Source organism: Marmota flaviventris, chromosome 8 (genome assembly GCF_047511675.1).
Source record: "Marmota flaviventris isolate mMarFla1 chromosome 8, mMarFla1.hap1, whole genome shotgun sequence".
Taxonomy (NCBI): Eukaryota; Metazoa; Chordata; class Mammalia; order Rodentia; family Sciuridae; genus Marmota; species Marmota flaviventris.
Genome location: NC_092505.1, coordinates 42,054,210 through 42,076,182, shown reverse-complemented (window position 1 = coordinate 42,076,182; position 21,973 = coordinate 42,054,210). Strand labels below are relative to the sequence as shown.

At 39.1% G+C, this 21,973-nt stretch overlaps 1 protein-coding gene across 1 annotated transcript in view; it reads right to left on the bottom strand.

The window, feature by feature from the left end:
- Positions 1-21,973, bottom strand: part of Map3k13 (mitogen-activated protein kinase kinase kinase 13) — a 96,595-nt gene that overhangs the window by 6,255 nt on the left and 68,367 nt on the right. The window contains exons 6-13 of the mRNA XM_027951504.2: positions 21,461-21,619; positions 20,742-20,850; positions 14,228-14,337; positions 10,319-10,435; positions 9,519-9,656; positions 4,437-5,223; positions 1,629-1,699; positions 382-679 (exon numbers count right to left, since the gene is read on the bottom strand). Coding sequence (XP_027807305.2) covers positions 382-679; positions 1,629-1,699; positions 4,437-5,223; positions 9,519-9,656; positions 10,319-10,435; positions 14,228-14,337; positions 20,742-20,850; positions 21,461-21,619 — 1,789 coding nt within the window. The remainder of the gene's footprint in view (positions 1-381; positions 680-1,628; positions 1,700-4,436; positions 5,224-9,518; positions 9,657-10,318; positions 10,436-14,227; positions 14,338-20,741; positions 20,851-21,460; positions 21,620-21,973) is intronic.

Here is a 21,973-nt window from a genome sequence, read left to right as displayed (position 1 = left end):
TGATGCTAGTCTGTCTCTCCAGCTGCATAATACACGACATGCAATAAAGTATTTTATGTGCTGCAACAGCATCTTCCAGGGGAGACTAGGAACACAGAGGGAGAAGGTTCTGCTTCTTAACCAGATTGGGAGACGGTGTGGAGAGGAGGTGAGGTTCTAGTTAAATCTTGAAATGAAGGGTTCCTGAGCATTTCAGTGTTTATGCCTCATTTGGGGAAACTGGCTTCACTTCTGGGAGCTCAGTTATCTTGTGCTTCCACGTCATGGAGGCAGCTGTCATATTTTATATACTAAATGGAAACTGTAAAGGCCCTAAGGGCTGGAGCACATCCTGGCCCAAAGGAACCAAGAGGGAAAGAGAAAGGAAGGAGTGGCACCTACCTCATAGCCACGCTCCTCCACACACAGCTTGCCCAGAGACATCTGCGTCTTCACGCGGCGCACAGCACACTCCTTGTCAGAGAGCCCATCTGAGTGGGAGGATATCTCAATGGGGATCTCCGGAGTCTGGGACAGCAGGTCGTCCAGCTTCTCTGCCAGGCTGTCTTCAAGTTTATCAGCTAACTCATCAGGACTGTTTGAGTGGTCGCTAGTATTTCCCTCCTCTCCGTCAGACACAGAGAAATTCTCAGAGCTAAAGGTGGAATAGGACTGGCAGCTGCTGATGCAGCGATGGGGCCTAGAAGTAGGGAGAAGCACAAGAACTTCGTCACAGGGGCAGCTACTTGCCTTTTCTTTATCTGTCAGCCAGTCTTGGTGAGAGGTAATCTAGTTTATTTTTGCCATCCCTGAGGAAGACTAAAAAATCAAGATGGGTACCATTTAATTTTAAAGTAATAGAGAGGTGCTAAGGACTGAATTATGTCTCCCCAAGATTCTCGTTCCTCATCTTTCCCTCTTTGCCCTGTGAGGACACAGCAAGAATGTGGCTGTCTGCAAGCTTGGAAGAGTGCCCTCACTGGCAACTCAATCAGCTGTTACCTTGATCCCAGACTTCCAGCGCTCAGAATTGTGAGAAATAAATTTCTGTTGTTTAAGCCACCCAGTCTGTGGTTTTATTACAGCAGCCTGAGCAGACTAACTCAGGGAGGTCCGCTAGGAACCAATAAATGTACCCACAAAGAGTATGGCCATCCCTCCCACTGTCTTCTCTATTGTAATGGTGGATCTGCATTTACATTCCTTATTTTGAAGTTCCTATGAAATAAATTCTGATGAACTAAGATCTACTGTGTACAGGGAAATTTCAAAATATGACAATGGAAGAACATGAAAACAGTGAGATCAAGTTTCTTTATAAAGTGTCTGTTAAGAGTGACCTGTGGTTGCCATGCGGGGTGGCACATGTCTGTAATCTCAGCAGTTTAGGAGTCTGAGGCAGAAGGACTTCAAAACCAGCCTCAGCAACTTAGCAAGGCCCTAAGCAACTCAGTAGGGCCCTGTCTCTAAATAAAATATTAAAAAGTACTGGGGATGTGGCTTGGTGGTTAAGTGCCCCTGGGTTCTATTTCTGGTACAAAAAAAAAGAAAAAGAAAAAGAAAATGACCTGTGGGTTGAACAGCCAAATGCAACAAACTCAAGATTTACTCCGTTACATTGAAAGCAATCATGGACAGTTTGGTTTTACCTCTGTCTTCGTGGAAATTCAACTTCACTATCTACTTCTCCTTCTTCTTCTTCAGAGGAATCATCTCCACTCTGAGGAGAATAAGAAGAAAAGGCTTTTATTTATTTTGGCATCTCTCTCTCTTCCCCACACCCTGTACCATCTGTAAAAAAAAAATTCATTATTATCAAAAACATTTGGTAGTGGTTGGCTGGATTTTTTAAACATATGTATTCTTATTCATTCATTTAGTAACTTGTCCTGGGTGTCCAAGGTGACAGGCCCTATCCTAGATGTGGAGAACATACAGAACTGAGTAGAAAATTTATCTTTGCCCTCAGGGAGGAGAAGCCTCCAAGAGTTCAGTCAGAGGTGATGATGGAGGGGAACCAGGAGAGGAGGCCATGGAGTTGTGGGCAGACTCTGATTTTGTCATTAGCAGTTCCAAGCATTGTCACTGCGATTCTCCAAGAATGATCTCTCGGTTCTTCAAAGCCCAACAATACGTTTTCCCCTCACTTTTAACTAATATTATAGTTACACTAGGACATACATTATTTGAGGATCAGACCACAGCTTGTTTGTATTTTATTCCTTACTCCAATGCAATGCTGTATTCAAAATAGGTGTTTATTACCCTAAATATATATTTTATTCATCAATTTTTTTAAAAAGGTGGGGGCCTAGGAAGAAGATCAGTGATAGAATGCCTGCTTAGCTTATGAGATGCTCTGGATTTGACTCCTGACACCTAAATAAATAAATAAACAGAACAAAGTGTTTTGTGCATTTTTATTGAATGAGCATGTTGGCAGGGATAAGGTGGCTATGTCTGGGACACTGAAGACCCCACAACAGCTGGGATCTGTGGTCTAGCTGGAAGGCTGTGTAAGTGTCCCAGTTGAAAAGGTAAATTTTCCCTTCCAGGGAAAATCTCATCTGGCATCAAGGCAGAAAAGCAGCCACACTTAGGAACAACCATGCTCAGCGATGTGACACCCTGGATTATGTAATTTTGTGAGCTGGGTGACTGGGTCCAAGTCATACCAAATATTGAGGATAATTTACCTTTTAAAAAGTCAGTTCTAAAATCCAATAACTCTTACTCATTTGTATTCTGATATGCTTTTTTGAATATGAAAGGCAGGGATGGAGTTATCCTGACTGCTGAGATGAGCAGTTTACCCTTGGAATCCACATGGGAGCGGATCTCAGTTACAGGAGGTGAGCTGCTCTGCGGGAGCGTGGGGTGAATGAGGACGAATGCGCGAGGTGTGTGTACTGGGGCCTGCACTCCCATAGAGGGCATCAAAATGGCATCAGGATGGTTCAGAGGTTACATGTTATTTGTGGGAGACTGGGAAATGGGTTGACTGTCAAAGGGTATGGCATTTCTTTTTTTGGGTGATGAAAATGTTAAAATTGGTTGTGGTGATAGTTGAAGAAATCTGTAGATAAAAACAATTAAACCAAACAGAGATATGAAAAATTATGTTCTATATGTGTAATAAGAATTGCAAAGCATTCTGCTGTTATATATAAACAAAAAACAAAAACAAACAAACAAAGACAAAACAAAAACCCATTAAATCATACACTTAAAATGGAAGGACTGTATGATGTGTGATTTCGTCTTAATAAAATTTTGTCAAAAAATTACATGTAATTTCCCATAGGTGTGGGAGAGTGGGGAATGAATCAGCCCAAATCAACTGCTCCTCTTGAAACACAATTTTATCCCAGGAATGCTTGCTCAGTAGCAGCAACACATGTGCAGGAAGAACATAGTTCTGAGATGATGGACCCCAGGGTCAACTTGTTTTCTACTAAGGTGACCAAAACATACTTATTTACATTTTAGACTCTTTCATTCCTTTAATACATACCTGATGAACAGTGCTGAGATGAAACAGTACTTAGTAACTGGGTAGGTGTTTACCATGTTCTAAATACTTCTCCACTTTTCACATGATCTTTAAAACACACACAAGCAAGATGGGCAGCAGTTTTGGGAAGGTTGCTACATTCCAGGCTCTGCTCTAACTGCTTCCTATTTGTATTAATTCATTTAATCCTCACATTAACCCATGAGGCAGAGTCCGTTATTAGGCTTGTTTTATAGACAGACAAACGGAGACAGTGGAAGAGGCTGGCTTTGAACTATGATCTCCCAAACTCATGATCTTAACCACTAGAGTAGACTGCTTCCCAGCTAATAAACCCCACACAGCCAGTGGACGAGAAAGAAACAAATTTCAATGACTAGTTAGCTCATTTCAATTATTAATTAAGAAAATGTTTTCCAAAGTATACTGCAAAGAAAGCTAGTTCCACGGGGGATTAATAGATGCTATTTTTAAAACATGGTGTGGCACAATAGGTAAGGAAAATGCTGGATTACAAAAGTTTATCAAAACCTGGTTTCTCAAAACCTGTGGTGATGTGTACTAGGAATCTCCAAGAAGAGGCTGAGAATACTATTTCTCAAATTTAATTTTATGATTCAATCCTTCCAGTAGCCCTCCAGATTAGAGTTCTAGGGTAGAGGTTTCCAAACCGTTCTGATTACATATCCCTGATATATGGTTATCCATGAATTATAAACAAATCAGTCCCTAGGTGAGTAGTTCTCAAAGTGTACTCCCCAGTCCACCGCTTAAGCAATGTGGAAAGTATTTAAAATAAAAGAAATTTCTATTTGTGTTTTTGTTGTCTAGTTCTTTTCCAAAATGTATATTTTTTATGTACATTTTATAATGTGCATAATAAGATAGGCTCTGATATTTTTTGAAGGCAGTGACATAGACTACTCTTGTCATCACACCTTACCTTCTGAAGGGGCCTTGATTTTCGAGGTAGTGCTGGGGGGGTGATGTGATGAGGGGTGCCAAGGGATGATGCAGACCCACAGCTGTTGAATTCATTTTCTTTCATTTTCTCAGAACCTTGGGCATTTTCTGAGAGGGGATTGTGTGCTGGTGACTTGGAAAGGTTGGGGTTCCTCCCCATTGGCTCAGTAGTGGGTATATCTAAGGACCCACACTGTTCTGGCCTGCATTGGAGGCAGGGGTCATAAGGGTCAGCCTGACAGCAGCCCCAGGGGTCAGCCTGGCCTTTGTCGGGCTCAGGACTTCTCCAGCAATCTGCTGCCATGGCTGTGGAGATGAGGTCAGGGCTAGAGCCAGGCATCTGTCTTTGAGCATGGTTGCTGAGAGGGCTCCGCAGGGCTGCTGCTGGGCCAAAATACCTCAGGTTGTTGGCGCAGGTTGCAATGTCCTGTCCGTGCATACCAAGTCTGGAATGGTGACTCTGAGATATGGCAGAAGGGGGTTGCTGGTATTGCTGCTGCAGAGGATTATGGTGATGGAGAGAAGGGTTCTGGGACTGAGCCTGATGGAGGTAAGAGGGCTGGGGTGAATTTTCCTGGGCTGGTTGGTTTTTCAAGATTGCTGCAAAGTCACTATGGCTGCCTCTACTATTCCCCCGACGGTGGCGTGGTTTGCTCCGATATCGGCTCTTGCTGCTTGAGGTGGACATTTTGGGACTTCCAGATAAAGGGGATGCAGTAGGAGCTACCTCGGTACTGGGGATACCTTCAGATCTCAACAGATCTGGCCTAGGAGAAAAGAACAGGTTTAGTTTTAGACACAAAAACATATTCAAGGGCTGGGGTTGTGACTCAGTGGTAGCACTTGCCTAGCTTGTGGGAGGCTCTGGGTTTGATTCTCAGCACTGCATATAAATAAGGTAACATAAAGGTCTATTGACAAGTAAAAAAAATACTTAAAAAAAAAAACATTCAAATTTGGGGAAATGTACCCCAAGCTCTAAAATATGCTCTTTGAATCAGCAGTCCCATGTACAGGAATTTATCCATTGGATATAACAATGTGCAAAGATGTATGTTGTTATATTACTGTATTGTTTAAAATAGCAAAAACTTGGATACAACCTAAATGTTCACTTACAGAGGATTTCCTTTGTTCCTCCTGAATTTTATTCTGTCTTCCTAATGTAGGTATTCAGTCCTCTTAAAATCATAATTTTACTCTACAGTGCTCTTGATCTCTTCCTCATAATCGTGTGTGTATATTGGTACCAATATGCCGAGGTAAGGGCCTGGGTGTTTACAGCTGGGAATCTGTCCAGTGATGGAGCTGGGCAGATCCCTCAGGGCACCACATGGTAAGAAGTCTGGTACCACAGAAAGGAAACCTCAGGTTCGCTGGACACGAAGCTAAGTTCACAGAGCCTAGACATGGTCCCTTAAAGAGCTGGGACTATGTTCTGCCTATCTTCATATGAGAAAGGAGTCTTATTTATAGGAGTACTCAGTAAATTTTGAGGAAGAAAAGGAAGGGTCAGAGAAGGGGAAAATGGGAGAGAGCTCATTTTGAGCAGCAGCAGCAAGAAAAGGATTGGTGGGAAGTGACACTGTCATTCTACTTTGATCTTAAAGGATGAAGGTTCTCTTTCAACCCTATTTCCAAGTTCCCACTGGACCAGTCGTGCGCAAGAGGAAGGAGGCCTGAGGTAAATCCTGCCCACTCTGACTCCAACGTCCATAGGCAAACAACAAATGGTTCCTGGGCTGATGAACTGTCCCAAGCCAGAGACTGTAGGATTACCAGAAAGTACCACCGCTTCCTTCCTCCCAGCAAATAGCCTCACCTGTCTTTGGGACCAGACAGATACAAATCAGTAGGAGATTCTAGAACCGGAGAGTCCAAACATTTTTATTTAACAACATAATTCTCTCAAATGAACTATTATGAGAAATCACTATATAAAATGGATATAATAGGCTGGTTGAAAGGGGGTGGGAAGAAGCCTCTGCCACATATGATGAGGAACCCAGAGTCATCCAAAATGGTTCAGGATCTCACAGCCTGCTAGTGACAGAATCCAGATGAGTAGTATGTCCTAGTGTCCTTGGACAGCCAGAGTACAAACTTGATGGTAAATGCAAATTACTTGAGGAGTTTGTTAAAATGAACTTTTTGGTTCAGTAGGTCTGGGTAGGGCCTAAGAATCTGTACTGCTACCAGGCTGTCAGCTGGGCTGTGCTGACAGCCTCACCAAGCACAGCCCGGGCTCATAGGGCCTTAGTAGGCATTGAGCAGTAGGAGATGGACAATCAAAAGCTTATCTTAGTACAGAAGTTCCATGTATTACTAGTTTATGATAAGGGGAGTAGGGTCCTGAGGTCTATCAAAAGCTTTCTGTCCCAGAGTTGAAATTGATGTCCAGGTGGCTGACATGTACTGCAGAAATTGTTTGGACTGAAGAAGTTCTGGGTCTTTTTCTGAGATAAGGGAGCCCTTCCTAGCCTGGGAGGAGGCATCTACTTACAGGGTAACTAGCTATGGTGATATTTAAAGGAAAGTTGAAGTGAAAGTATCTAAAGTCAGGGGAAGGCTGCTCTTACTGAAGCTGGCAGTGCAAAAATCACAGAGTATCCTTGTTACACAGTTTGCAAAGCACTTTACAATATATAAAGTGCCTGGTTCCTACTATTTAAATGTCCAATTTAAAAATATGGGCACTGAGGATCACAGGTTACTTAGCTTGTGCTCATCATAGAGCAGAACACATAACTTGAACCTAAGGTGCTTAATTCCAAGGCACAGTTCCCATTTCAAGCTTATGACTAGTATATATTTAGACTATCTTCATGGATTATATTCACTTGGGACAGGCTTAGAGGATCTAAAATTGAAATCAGCACTCCTTTAGTCCCTAACTAAACACGAACTGAAACCTAGATGTAAGGATGGTGAATGGTTTCTCCTCTGATTACCTCATAGGTCACTGAACTTCTGATTTAGCAATCACAGGACTCTCCAAAAAATATGAAACTTTAATTATTCAAGGGGCAGTCTCAATGGACAGTACAACACTCTGCAAATTGCCTTCCTGGTGTTCTGCTCATATACTTACCAAGCTTTTCCAAGTCAACATAACAGCAAACATAGGTTCATATTTTTAAAAAGTTAAGGGATGGGGAAGTAGTTTACTGTATAGCACTTGCCTCGCTTGCTTGTGAGAGACCCTGGGTTCAATCCCTAGCACGACAACAAAACAAAGAAGTTAAACAGAACATCCCACTCCCGCCCAAACACACTCCTAGGTTATAAAACTGTAAGCAGAACCAAGGAAGATCTGTAGGTGGACTTTGTCGCTCATTAGCACAAGAAAAGAAATAAAGGCCCTGGGATTTCCGTGAGGATTGTGCCAGGTGCCACCTGAAAAGAGTTTCTTAGAATTTGACCAGAAGATAGTAAGGGCGATAAGTAAAAGCAAAACTGGACTTCATCCATGTTGTTACTCATTAATAGTTTAGATTGACATTAGTCCTGCTGTGGTAGGACAGCCATCATTCAGACAGCCTTAAAATAATCCCTGGTTTGTGTTTTCTCATTACCTTTATTCTTACTGCATTTAGTTCAAATCTCACTATTGAGTCTACACCTCAAGTTTAGGAACACTTCTTTCTGTTATATTAATTTATCTTTATCTAGAATAGAGCCAATTCTTTGTTATTTTGGAGTTATAAGGCTCCAGAGTTTGGTAATAAAAAAGGAGTAAAAAAGTATGACCTTTTTTGTTTTTTTTTTTGGTGCTGGGGATTGAACTCAGGGTTTCGTGCATCTAAGCATATACCGCTATACTATACCTCCAGCCTCTAAGATTAAGATTAAACTAAGAGGGGCTGGGCTATGGCTCAGTGGTAGAGCACTTGCCTAGCATGTGTGAAGCCCTGAGTTTGATCCTCAGCACCACATAAAGATAAATATAGAAAATAAAGGTATTGTGTCCATCTATAATTTTTTAAAAACAATGTGTACTTCTTTTTTTTTTATACATATATTTATTTTTTAGGTGTAGATGGACACAACACAACACAATGCCTTTATTTTCATGTGGTGCTGAGGATCGAACCCAGGTCCCACCGATACTAGGCAGCGCTCTACCGCTGAGCCACAATCCCAGCCAGTCCATCTATAATTTTAAAAAAATGATTAAACTAATAAAAGGCATTTGTAAAAATGGGAAAGGATTTTTAAAAACTATTCAAAACTATATATATATATATATATATATATATATATATATATATATATTTTTTTTTTTTTTTTTTTTTTTATTTATATATTTTAATTGTAGGTGGGCACAATATCTTTATTTATTTATTTTTATATGGTGCTGAGGGTCAAACCCAGTGACTCATGTATGCTAGGTAAACACTCTTCCACTGAGCTACAACTCCAGGCCTCAGAACACTATTTTTTGAACACCTATGATTTGAAAGGTGATTCTACATTATTTAAAATTCACAAAAACCCTATGTAGCATTAGAATGAGGGGGATAATATGGTTAGATATAGGTAATTATCAAAGCTCCTCTTTGGTAATGAGTTATTACATTATTAAAAAGAACTAAGTGTATAAATAAAAGTAGTCCATGTATGAACCATGTGTCATAAATAAAGAATTATGATTAACTCAATTCTGTGTTCTAGCGGTCATAAAAATAAAAATAAATAAATCTCATGTACTGTGATTATACCATTTTACCCATAAGGGCACTGGGGTTGGAAGAGGCTGAATGGTATGGCTCAAGTCACAGAGCTGACAAAGGAGGGCTGGGATTTGAACCCAGGTCTGACTAGTCCCCACTGTATTTCTCTCCTCTATTTAGTTCTAGGACAATAAATATCCATGTCTCACATAGTAAAACCTAGATTTCTAGAGTCTAAGCCATTTTCTTTACCTTCCTACTCTATTTTATCTAAAGCTGATGTGCTATCAGTGAGTTACAGAAGTTGCCACATCTATCATACTATGAGAATGTGTTTTGGGGGATTATCATCCCATTTCTCTGAATATAAAGTGGGAATGGTGTCTCACCGCTTGGTCTGCACCCCAGCTTTGTGAGGCACTCCCTTTCTTTTCATGAGTTTCTCCATGGCATTGGGGTGGATTATTGGACGGACAGGGTGTCGTTTGTAGGTCCCTGGATACTTCTTTTCTACTGCTTGTTCTCGCCTGTAGGATGAAAGAAAAAGCCACATAGCAGTCACAGCAGACAGAAAGGATGGGCAGAATGTTTTCACAGGCGAATTCTACCCCTAAATTCTGGCCACATTTAACAGGTAAAGGCTATTTGAATAAAAAGGTTCATGATAATAATAAAAATGAAGATACTAAATTCAAATTAACCTGACTTCATTCTGCTTTTCAGCTCACAGACTTAGTTGGGCCTTTCTCTTCCTTAACACAACACAATGGCCAAAGTTCTTATTTTTAGTAGCTGCTGCTCTAATCAGGACCTCAGGGATTTCTTGCCACCATTAGGGATACCTTGAAATATTTTTAGCAGCCATTTTACTTCCCCAGGGGGCAGTAAGCTCTCACATAATCACACCAATTTCTTGAAATAAACTTGCATCCTCCTCTGAACCACGCAGGAGGGTGAAGTATTAAAAAAAAAAAAGCCAGTCCAGAGCACGTTCCCAGCTCTGTACTGACTCCACTTATCTACTTGCCTGACCAGGGCAGGGACCTGGACATAGCACTTCCCTCAAGGAATGTTGGGTGAATAAATAAAATATCTTCCAGTTCTGAGTGGCAGCAACATGCAAGAGGAGTAATTTCTGTTGATTGACAGATTCGAATCAATAAGGACCTTCTTTGGTCTGGGTACATACTTAATGAGCTCCTTCTCCCGCATTTCTAGCTGCAGCATGATGGCACTCAGTTCCATGTATAAATTATTAGCCCGCTCAAGTTTTCTTTCATAATGTTCACGAATATCCAAAGCATGCCTATCAGAGAAAACATAGAATCAGTGAGGCTAACTTTGGGGAGAACAAAGGTCAGTTCTAATGAAATAAGAAACAGGACAGTTTACTTCAAAAACCAAGGACACTGTTTTTAAAGCTCCCTTGTTTGACACAATGATTCAGATAAGGAGTGAGAGATGGAAAATCCAAGCTTTTTACTTGGTTTATCCTTAAGGATCCATCCAGCAGGACAGAAAACCAGGAGGGGCCTGGGTTTGTAGCTCAGTGGTAGAGCACTTGCCTAGCACATATGAGGCACTGGGTTCGATCCTTAGCACCACATAACAGTAAATAAATAAAATAAAAGTATTGTGTCCCTATACAACTAAAAAAATACTTTGAAAACAACAAGAAGAAGAATGAACACCAATCTTCTTCAAATTATCTAATGAAATAGAAATGGAGGAAACCCTTCCAAACTCATTCTATGAAGCTAGTATCATCTGGATACCAAAACCAGACAAAGAACATCAAGGAGAAAAAAATTCAGACCAATATCCCTGATGAGCATAGATGCAAAATTCTTAATAAAATAATGGCAAGTCACATACAAAAACATATTAAAAAGAGTACACCATGATCTAGTGGGGTTCATTCCAGGGATGCAAAGTTGGTTCAGCATACAGAAATCAATAAACATAATTCATTACATCAATAGACTTAAAGGCAAGAATCACATGATTATCTCGAAAGATGCAGAAAAAGCATTTGATAAAATACAGCATCCATTTGTGTACAAAACACTAGAAAAACTAGGGATAGTAGAAATATACCTCAACATTGTAAACACTTATATTCTAAACCCAAGACCAACATAATTCTAAGGAGAAAAATTGAAAGAATTCCCTCTAAAAACTGGAACAAAACCAGGATGCCCTCTTTCATCACTTCTACTCAATATAGTCCTGGAAACTCTAGCCAGAGCAATTAGACAAAAGAAAGAAATTAAAGGGATCCAAATAGGAAAAGAAGAACTCAAACTATCCTTATTTGCTGACGACATGATTCTATATTTATAAGACCCAAAAACTCCACCAGAAAACTTCTAGAACTAATAAGTGAATTCAGCAAAGTAGCAGGATATAAAATTAACACCCACAAATTAATTGCATTCTCATACATCAGTGATGAATCAACTGAAAGAGAAATTAGGTTAACTATCCCATTCACAATAGCCTCAAAAAATATTTGAAAATCAATCTAACAAAAGAAGTGAAAGACCTTTATAGTGAAAATTACAGAACACCATAGAAAGAACTTGAACAAAACCTTAAAAATATCTTCCATATTCTTGCATAGGCAGAATTAATATTGTCAAATAGCTATACTACCAAAAGCAGATTTAATGAGATTCCTATTAAGATTTCAATGACGTTCTTCACAGACATGGAAAAAGCAGTCATGAAATTCATTTGGAAAAACAAAAGGCCCAGAATAGCCAAAGCAATCCTTGGAAAGAAAAGTGAAGCAGGAAGCATTATGATACCAGACCTTGAATTATACTACAGAGCTATAGTAACATAAACAATATGGTACTGACACCAAAAGAGACTTGAAGACCAAATAGAATAGAAGACACAGAGATAAAACTACATAGTTATCTCAAACTGGATAAAGGTACCATAAACATACATTGGAGAAACGATAGCCTCTTCAATAAATGGTACTGGGAAAACAAAAATCCATATGTAATCAAATGAAATTAGATCCCCATCTCTCACCCTGCACAAAACTCAACTCAAAGCGGATTAAGTATTAGACCAGAGACCCTGTGCCTATTGGAAGAAAAGGTAGGACCAAATCTCCATCATGTTGGCTTAGGAAAAACATTCCTCAACGAGACTTCTAAAGCACAAGAAGTAAAACCAAGAATCAATAAATGGGGTTGTATCAAACTAAAAAGCTTCTTCACATCAAAGGAAACAATCAAGAACTTGAAGAGAGAGCCTATGGAATAGGAGAAAATGTTTGTCACCTGCGTCTCATATAGAGCATTAATCTCCAGAATATAATAAAGAACTCAAACAACTTAACACCAAAAAAAAAAAAAAAAACCCACAAAACAAACAAACACAAAAAAGCAAAAACAAAACAAAAAACACAAAACCAACAACAACAAAACCCCCCACAAATTATCTAATCAAAACATGGGCACAGGGACTGCGCAGACACTTCACAGAAGAAGAAATACAAATGGTCAACAAATATATGAAAAAATGTTCAACATCACTAGAAATTAGAGAAATGCAAATTAAAACTACACTGAGATATCACCTCACTCCAGTCAGAATAGCCATTATCAAGAATACAAGTAACAATAAATGTTGGCAAGGATGTGGGGGAAAAAAGCACATTCACACATTGCTGGTAGGACTGCAAATTGATGCAACCACTGTGGAAAGTAATATGGAGATTCCTCAGAAAACTTGGAATAATGGAACCAGCATTTGACTCAATTATCCCACTCCTTGGCATGTATCCAAGGGACTTAAAATCAACATACTATAGTGACACAGCCACATCAATGTTCATAGCAGCTCAATTAACAATTGCTAAGCTATGGAACCAACCTAGGTGCCCTTTAATAGATAAATGGTAAAGAAAACATAGTACATGTACACAACTGAATATTACTCAGCCATAAAGAAGAATGAAATTATGGCATTTGCTGGTAAATGAATGAAACTAGAGACTATCATGCTAAGTAAAATAAGCCAATCCAAAAAATCAAAGGCCAAACATTCTCTTTGATGATACTGACTCACAATAGGAGGTCAGGAGGGAGGAATGGGGGTTCACTGGATTGGAAAGGGAAGAGTAGGGGGAAGAGCATGGGGATGGGAATGGGAAAGACAGTAGAATGAATTGGACATAACTTTCCTATGTTTATATATGAATACATGACCAGTGTAACTCCACATCATGCACAACCACAAGAATGGAAGTATGCTATATCAAAATACATTTTGCTGTCATGTATAATTAAAAAGAACAAATACAAAAAAGTTAAAAAAAACACTTAGCATTTCAAAACTGGCCTATGACACATTCTAAAAAAAATTAACTGATAAAAAATTGTACATATTTACAGGTATTTTATGATGTCCTGATACATTGTATAATGTTCAAATCAGGGTAAACATGTATCTCCTGAAACAATTACCATTTCTTTCCTGTGTGTGTATGAGGGGTACTGGAATGTACCAGATTCTCATGCATGCTAGTCAAGTGCTCTACCACTGTACATCCCCAGTCCTTTCTGTCTGATGTTTGATATAGGGTCTATTCCTGTTGCCAAGGCTGGCCTCAAATGTAAAATCCTCCTGCTTCAACCTCCTGGGATTACAGGCAAGCACCACTATGCTTGGCAATTATAATTTCTTTATGGTAAAAATATTCAAAATCTTGTATTCTAGCTTTTTTTTTTTAAATTTAAAAATATATATACAGTACATTCTTGTTATAGTCACCCTACTGTGCAACTTCTTCTTTCTCTTATCTAACTATAACAGTATCCCTTGAAGAACTTTTTTTCATCTGTCCTCCCCTTCATCTCCTCAGACTCTGGTAACCATAATTCTATACTTAACTTCTAGAAGATTGACTCTTTTAGATTCCACAGGAGAACTAACTATTAGGGGAACTTTTAAGGAGCATAATAATAACAAGCAGAGGTGAAAGGTGTGTAGAAAATGAAATGGTGATTCATAAGAAGCATTCCTCATATCTGAAGATCTGAGCTAGGAAGAAGTAGAGGAAGAGAGATCAGCTGACCTGAGTTCTTCTCTGCGCCTCCGAATCAGTTCTTCATCTAATCGGTGTATACAAGTTCCTTCACTTTTGATCTTCTCAAAGTGTTTTTTAACTTCTTCTCTCCATTCAGCCTGGGTGAGAAAAACTTGATTTTGTTAGTACTCAAGGTGTTTTAATCTCTGGTATAATCATAGGATCAGGCACAAGGTATTTTGCCTGAATGCTTCTACATGCTTTTTTCTATGTGCTTCCTGCACGTGCCTAATTCAAAATGGGTGTTCAAGAAATATTAGTTGATTGATAGCAAAATATCTCATGCTATTGAATCTGCATGCCCCTCCCCATGTTCTGTATATCTACTCTAGAATATGATGTTATGTCTTTCCCAGTTTCCCAGCAGCAATGGTCACCAGAAACAACAATATAGCTGGCACACTGGCCATCACCTCTGGAACGAAAGAACTCAATTTAAGTCAATACAGTGGCCGAGAATATGGCCAGAAAGAACAGCTCTGATAACCACTTGGGTACATGTATGTGTCTGTGAGAAAATGATCACCCTTAAAACTGGCACCAGAATTCCTTCTGTGCTTTGTTTAGGAAAATATCTTGAAAAAATATGTGCAGTAGAAGATCCCAGAGCATACACAGCAGAAGATGGGAATAAACATATGGGAAATTATATAGAAATTGGGAACTGAGGGAGAAAACAAGGAGACATTATATAATTTCCCCAAATTATCTGTTTTACATCAATTTTTTATGTAGAAAATAATATAATCATTTAGAAAATGATCATCCTGCTTGCTTATTTACAATATACTAGGTTCTTTTTATATGTTGACTATTGGAGAGGGGTTTCTGCCAGCTGGTTGACTTTCACTGAGCAGGCACCAAACCTGCTCAATGTCTTCAAAATGCCAGGATAAAGAATATAGTATCCCATTGTTGGGCAAGAGTCTTTGACAGCATTTCAACAGTATATGAAGGTTAAGTTAAGCTCCCAGTAATGCTTCTCTCTGAATCATCAGATCAAAGCCATGGAGTAGGAATTGTATTTCAACTTTAAGAGGTCAAAGAATGATAAACAAAAGATTTTAGAACAAAGAAGGATAAAGGAGAGGGTCAGATTTAGGCCTGAAAACATCCTCTTTTGTGCAAAAACATGTTAATGGATTCCAGGGCAATACTTAAAGAAGGTACCAAGAAAAGGAATATCTCCCTCTGGTGGTAAGGAATCAGATATTACAGGTCAGGTTTTAATTCTAGAGGCAGTAAACCTCCGGAAGCTTGCTTTTCATTATAGGAAACTTAAAAGATAACCTTCTGAAGCTTTAAATCTGTAAGAAACTAGGTTTCTACAAGTAAATTCCTCCCTGGGAAAAGGAAACAAGGTCATGGGAAAACAACAGAAACTGACCAAAAGTGTGTTTTCCTCAAAGGTATCATATTCCTAGAAGAAGATAATTTGGAGTTTCATCACATGTACTTAGAATATGTTAATAGGAGTTGTGATTTGACTTAATCTGCCATTAAGAACTACCTGGCTTATCTGAAGAAATGCAGGGCAGGCAGGCCAGAACCCAATTTGCACAGAGACGGAGGAGCTACTGAGAGAGGGAAGAGTGTGCAGGAGCTTGGCCTATAACAGAGCCACTGTCACAGGAATGGATGGGACATTTCCCATAGTTTCACTAACATACTTGTAAAACATCAGGCCATGGCCACCTTTCACACAGTGTAAATCAACAGGGAAAGGAAGAGCTCATCACACAAACAGAACAATATGCAGCTTTGGAATCCTGGGAACTCTAGAGCTCTGCTGCAGCAGAGAGCGGCTCCCAGAGTGGGAGGGCAGTCCCTTAAGGATATGGCAGCATCTAATGGATGGCAACTAGGAATACAATCTTATAGCAGAAAACAGTGAGGGCTCACCAATATGGAAATGCCCAGCTGTGCCAGAAGGGAGAGGGCTGTGTTTATTCAGAGTCAGGAGAAAGGACAGCAGATGACAATATGAGACTATTTGAGATCTCTCCTCCTCCCTGGGAATTCCCTGAAAATGCATAGTGTAGTGTGTAGGTGTGGAAGAAGGAGGGTGCTTCACAAGACCCGTGTAAGCAAGTAAGGGAACAATCAAGTGAAACCTGGATCACTCCATTAATGATATCCCCTTTACCTCCCAGAGAAGGCCTAGGGAAATCTGTGACATTTAGAAGGTTTCTATAGTTACTCAGTAGATGTTTGAAGCTTTTGTATCAAAAAAATTGATTCTATTTATGTCCCATAATATAGATATCAAAATGAAGTTGAATCAACAGATGAATGGATAGAATGTGGTATTATACAACAGAATACTATTCAACTACAAAAAATAATGAAGTTCTGACAAATGCTACAATATATATGAACCTTGAAAACATGCTAAGTAAGTGAAACAAGCCCTAAACTAAGGACAAACATTTTATGATTCCAGTTAAGTGAAATATCTAGAATAGGCAAATTCATAGAGACTGAAAATAGAATAGAGATTATCAGAGATCAGAGGAGGGAAAGGGGGTTATTGCTTAATGGGTTGATGAAAATTTTTGGAAATAGTAGTGACCACTTACAACATTGTGAATGTAATGATGAAAGCCATTGAATTAGACACTTAACCTAGTAAAATGATAAACTTTATACTATATTTATTTTACATAATTTTTATAAAGGAAAAAAATGTCGAGCCAGTTCCAGGTTAGTTCAAGGAATAGAGAAGCAAGATGCTGGGGGCTTAGGAGTAGGAATCATAGATTCTGAATCAGAAAAACCTTAGAGAGCATCCAGTCCAGTTCTTAACTGGTACTCAGTTCCTCTTTACTGCCTCCCCAGTGTGAGGACCTAGCTTTGGCACCTAATCACTCGTGAGAAGCATACTTGTAAGGCAGCACAGGCTAGCCCCAGGACAAATGCAGTTATCTCTTTAACCACTCTCCGGGTGGTTACAGTGTGGTATGATGGGATCTGGAATGTCCCCAAAGTCTCCTGTGTTCAGAGGTGGAGCTTGTGGTTAGTGATTAGATCACGGGACTCTCCCCTTCTGGCTGAATGGACTACTGGGAGGTGGAACCTCATTGGAGGAAGGTCACGGAGGGTGTGCCCGAGAAGGATTTGTCTTCTCTCTGGCAATCCTCTCTCTGCTTCCTGGCTGCCAGGAGCTGAGCAGCTGTCCTCTGCCATATCCTTCTTCCATGCTCTTCTGCCTTGCCTCAGGCCCAGAGCTATGGAGTTGGCTAACCATGGATTAAGTTGTTTAAGTCAGGTATTTTGGTCATAGCAATGAAAAACTAACAATAGTGGCTTTCAAGAGGAAGCAAGAATGGTGCAAAAGCAGAGGATGGTGCAAGAATTTAGAAACTGAGCATAGGACCCAACTAGCAGCTGTTTTCTAAAGGCCAATATGAAATACAGCTGAATACCAGGAACAATAATTGCCTCTTTGAAGAAATGGGTGATTGTCTGGGAGTGAGTAACAGCCTTGGCAGAATCTAATATTGTGCTGAAATCCGTTGCTTTGTCATCTGTTCTATAAGCATCTTTACACACGTGCTGCTGCTGAAGCCCTTTTTCTCAGGAAGGGGTCAGCTGGACACTTGGCAGCACTCCTGACTGACCAGTTTGGTGGAAGGTGGAGTTCAGGAGCTAACAGCCACTGATTGAAAATGACACTGAGAACATCTTGTCAGCAGGTGAAAGGGGGCAGGGCCTCAGGTATAATACTGCTCTGGCAAGAGCAAAACTCCGTGTATGTGAAACAATCAGATCTTCCCTATGGGGGCATGATGAAGTCAAAACACAATTACTAGGAGTTTTTTTTAGCTACCTTCTTATTCATCTCAGGAGTTCATCTTAAAAAGCATCCAGAAGGTAACAACTCAAAGGACGCTTTACTTGTATAGCTTTGTGGGAGGTGAATAACATTTTATAATCACACAGTTCTTAATAGTTTTTGCTGTACCTGCATTTTAATCTTTTCATTTGATTGTCACAGAAACTCCCTAAAAGAAGATACAATTATCTTCCTTGTTTGGATGGGTAAACTGAGGGTTAGAAAACTTAGTGACTTATTCAAGGTCACGTAGTATATAGTGATAGGACAGGGGTTTAGATTCAATGTTCATTGCTTTTCCTAGTAACTCACTAGACAGTTCATAAATATTTTACTAACATTAGTCAGAGATAGTCTCAGTTTCAGACCTAGAGTCAGATCAGCTTATAAATACCTGAAAAAAATCTTGAAACTAGCAAGAATAGCAGATTTGGGGTTGTTGAAGGAGAAGTGAAATTTTACATTGGAAGAAAAATGTGAATGGATTAATAAATATTAAAAGTGCTGTTATGGCCAGAAAAGGTGGTGCATGCCTGTGATCACAGCAGCTTGGGAGGCTGAGACAGGAGGACTGGGGGGTTCAAAGCCAGCCTCAGCAATGGCGAGGCACTAAGCAACTCAGAGACCCTGTCTCTAAATAAAATACAAAAAAATAGGGCTGGGGATGTGGCTCAGTGGTTGAGTGGCCTTGAGTTCAATCCCTAGTACCAAACAAAACAAACAAACAAACAAACAAAGTGATAACAACAAAAAAGGGCTGTTATGGTCTGAATGTTTGTACTTCCCCCATTCCAAATTCATATGTTGAAATCTTAACTCCCAAAGTAAAGGTATTAGAAGGTGGAGTCCTTTGGGGAGGTGCTTAGGTCATGAGAACTTACCTATTTTTAATGGAATAAGTATCCTCAGAAAGCAGGCACAAGGGAGTTTGTTGACCCTTTGCCATGTGAGGACACAGTGAGAGGGCATCATCAATGAACCAGAACTTGGGCCCTTACCAGACCCCAAATCTGCTGGTGTTTTGAACTTGATCTTGGACTTCCCAGCCTCAGAACTATGGGGAAAAAATTTCTGTTGTTTATAAACCATCCAATCTATGGTATTTTGTTGTAGCAGCCCAAACTAAGGCAGATGCCCAATGTACTACATTTTCTCTTCAATTTTCTCCCCAAAGAAATTTTCCTGAGCTCAGTGTAGATACTCCATGCTTTGGGTATCTCAATAATAAAATAGGTTGGCCCTTTAAGGATACTGACTCTTGATATTTAGTTGCTCAAGTTGAACTAGCTTCAGAGTGGGAGAACGCCAGTAAAATTTATTTTACAGAGAACTTCAGTAAAAATCTGTTTAGAATTTGAAATTTTCCAAATATATACAATAGAACTGACTGTCTCAATGGCTTGTCAGTTAAGAGTACTTTAAAATATTTTTATAATTGGGATATGTAGTTTTATTGTAAAAGAAGCAAAGCTCTGATTGCAACCATATGCTAAGGTTTGAATGATTTCCTGGAGTATTCACTATCATTCTCTTTCATTTCACAAAAGGACTGTCTTTTCTGAATACTAGCAGAAGACATTTGAAAGATTTCTTATCCAGTGCCTCATACCTACATGTATTTGAATGGATGGGTTTTAATAGTTCTCAGGGAATTTCTCTGACTACATATCAAAGAATACATGAACTGTCATGAAGTCAACCTCTTAATCATCTTATTTTCTGTGTAAATAAACACTTTACTTACATAATAATTTCTCAGAAACACTAAAAAATATAGGGGCAAGTCTATTTATAGACACAGCTATGGGGAAAGTTAGGTTCAAGGATGTGAGAATGTGTTAGAACTTTGACTAATAGGATAAGTCTCTGATTTATTATTCCTTAGAAACTGCAAAAACAAGCCCATACTAGCCCGCTAAAGGATTAGAGGCCACACAGAGGAGAACGGAGGTACTCCACATTAACAGCCAGAGTATCCCCAGACTTGTGAATAAGTCTGTCTAGAGCCAGCCAGCCTCCTGGCTGACCTGGTAACTGACTGCAGACAGTGAGCGTACCGAGTCAGAGGCAGCAGAAGAACTGCATAGCACAAATCACCATCCCACAGGAAATCTAAATAAAGGCTTACTGTTTTAAACCATGAGTTTTGGGAAGGTTTTAGTACAGTGAAGGCAAACAGATACATTAAATTATATTTTATTTGGAGCTATTACTAGGTAGCACACAGAATTAGAGAAAAGGTTAAAAAAGGTCTGGGCTTAATTTCCTCATCGGATCTTTCTGGTATTCAATCTCTTTCCTCTGTATTTCAACTTTTCTGCTTCAAGGAAAGCAATGTTTTCATGAAGATCAGCCAAAAATTCCAATTCAAATGGAGGTATATTATAGGTTTAGCATCCTCTTTTCTTCTTTTTTCTTCAACAATTTTACCAGAACCCACTATAAGGACAACATTCAAATACATGTTCTTTTCAAATGAGATAATGTACATCAAGTGCTTAACAAACTCCCGAATGCCATATGTATGAAGTATCATTATTATTTAACAATGAATAGGATTATTTAATTGTTATAAGAATGAAAATGGCCTCCTTCTAAGAGTTACCCTTTCTCCTAAAGAGTTCCCTGTCTGGTCAGTAGCATCTGTTAGAAGGTTTCTGAGCTTACCTGAGACTTGAAGTAAGTTTCCTGTGGGGTGGCAAGTACATCTGCAGATGCAATATCTAAATGCATGAGTGTCTGCCGAAAAGAAGGTCTGTTGCGAGGTTTACTTTGCCTAAAAGTAAAAAAGACAGCTTGTGCATTTCAGAATTTGTGTCCAGGAAGATAAAAATTTATTCTACTATAAAATATGTATATGTATATACTATAAAAAATATATATAAAGTATGAAATACACTATTTTAACTCCAAAATAGCTATATCACAAATAGTTTTGATGTACTGAAGGGCAAACAAAAAAATACAATTTAGAGATACCTCTATTGATGAAATGGAAATCTAGGAGCAGTGAGCTATTTGATAATAGTCCACTAGGTCTGGTAAAATAATAATAGCTATCATTAACTAAGTCCTACTATTTCAAGATATCATACCAATTTCTTCACTTATAAATTTTAATTCATCACAACACAACTCCATGAGCAAGCGCTCTCTCTACATGAAGACAGATAGTTGGATGACACGCCCCAAAGAAAAAAGACAGAAAAAGGCAGGGCCAGCTTTTGAAATCAAGGGTTTCAGACTCTAAGGCTCTAATCTTTCCACCACCAGATGGTTGACTGCAAACACACGTTAGAGACTTACCTACTTGTTTTAGAGAAGTTGTATTATGCCTTTGAAGAAAAAAGTAAAAGAGAATGTTGGAAGAGAAATGTATTTCTTACCAAGTCTGTTTCATAAGGATTTTGAATCCATCAGGGCAAGTAGAAGGAACTGGAAGGTGTAGGCTATTGCTTCCAACACCCCAAATAATGGCTGATGAATCTACATCTTTGTAGGGGATCTCTCCTGTCAGCAGCTCCCAAAGCACTACTCCAAAAGACCTACAGTAGTACCAGGAACATGTATAGAAGACATTTCAGAAAGACTGATTTATATTTTAATTTTTAATTAATTTTTGGTCAAATTTATATATATATATATCCAGTTTTAAAATTAGAATATATTGTTATTAAAAAACAGAAAAATTCATGAAACTTTTGAAAAAAAATCAATGAAGGGTAACCAACACTTCCAGATATTAAGACATTATAAAGTCTCAATAATTAACTCTGGTGCATGAATAGACAAACAGACTAATGGACTGGAATTAAAATCTAGAAATTAATAAATACATTCAAGAACTGAAATATAGTAGAAGTGGCATCACAAACTAGCGGGAAAATTTGATTAGTTAA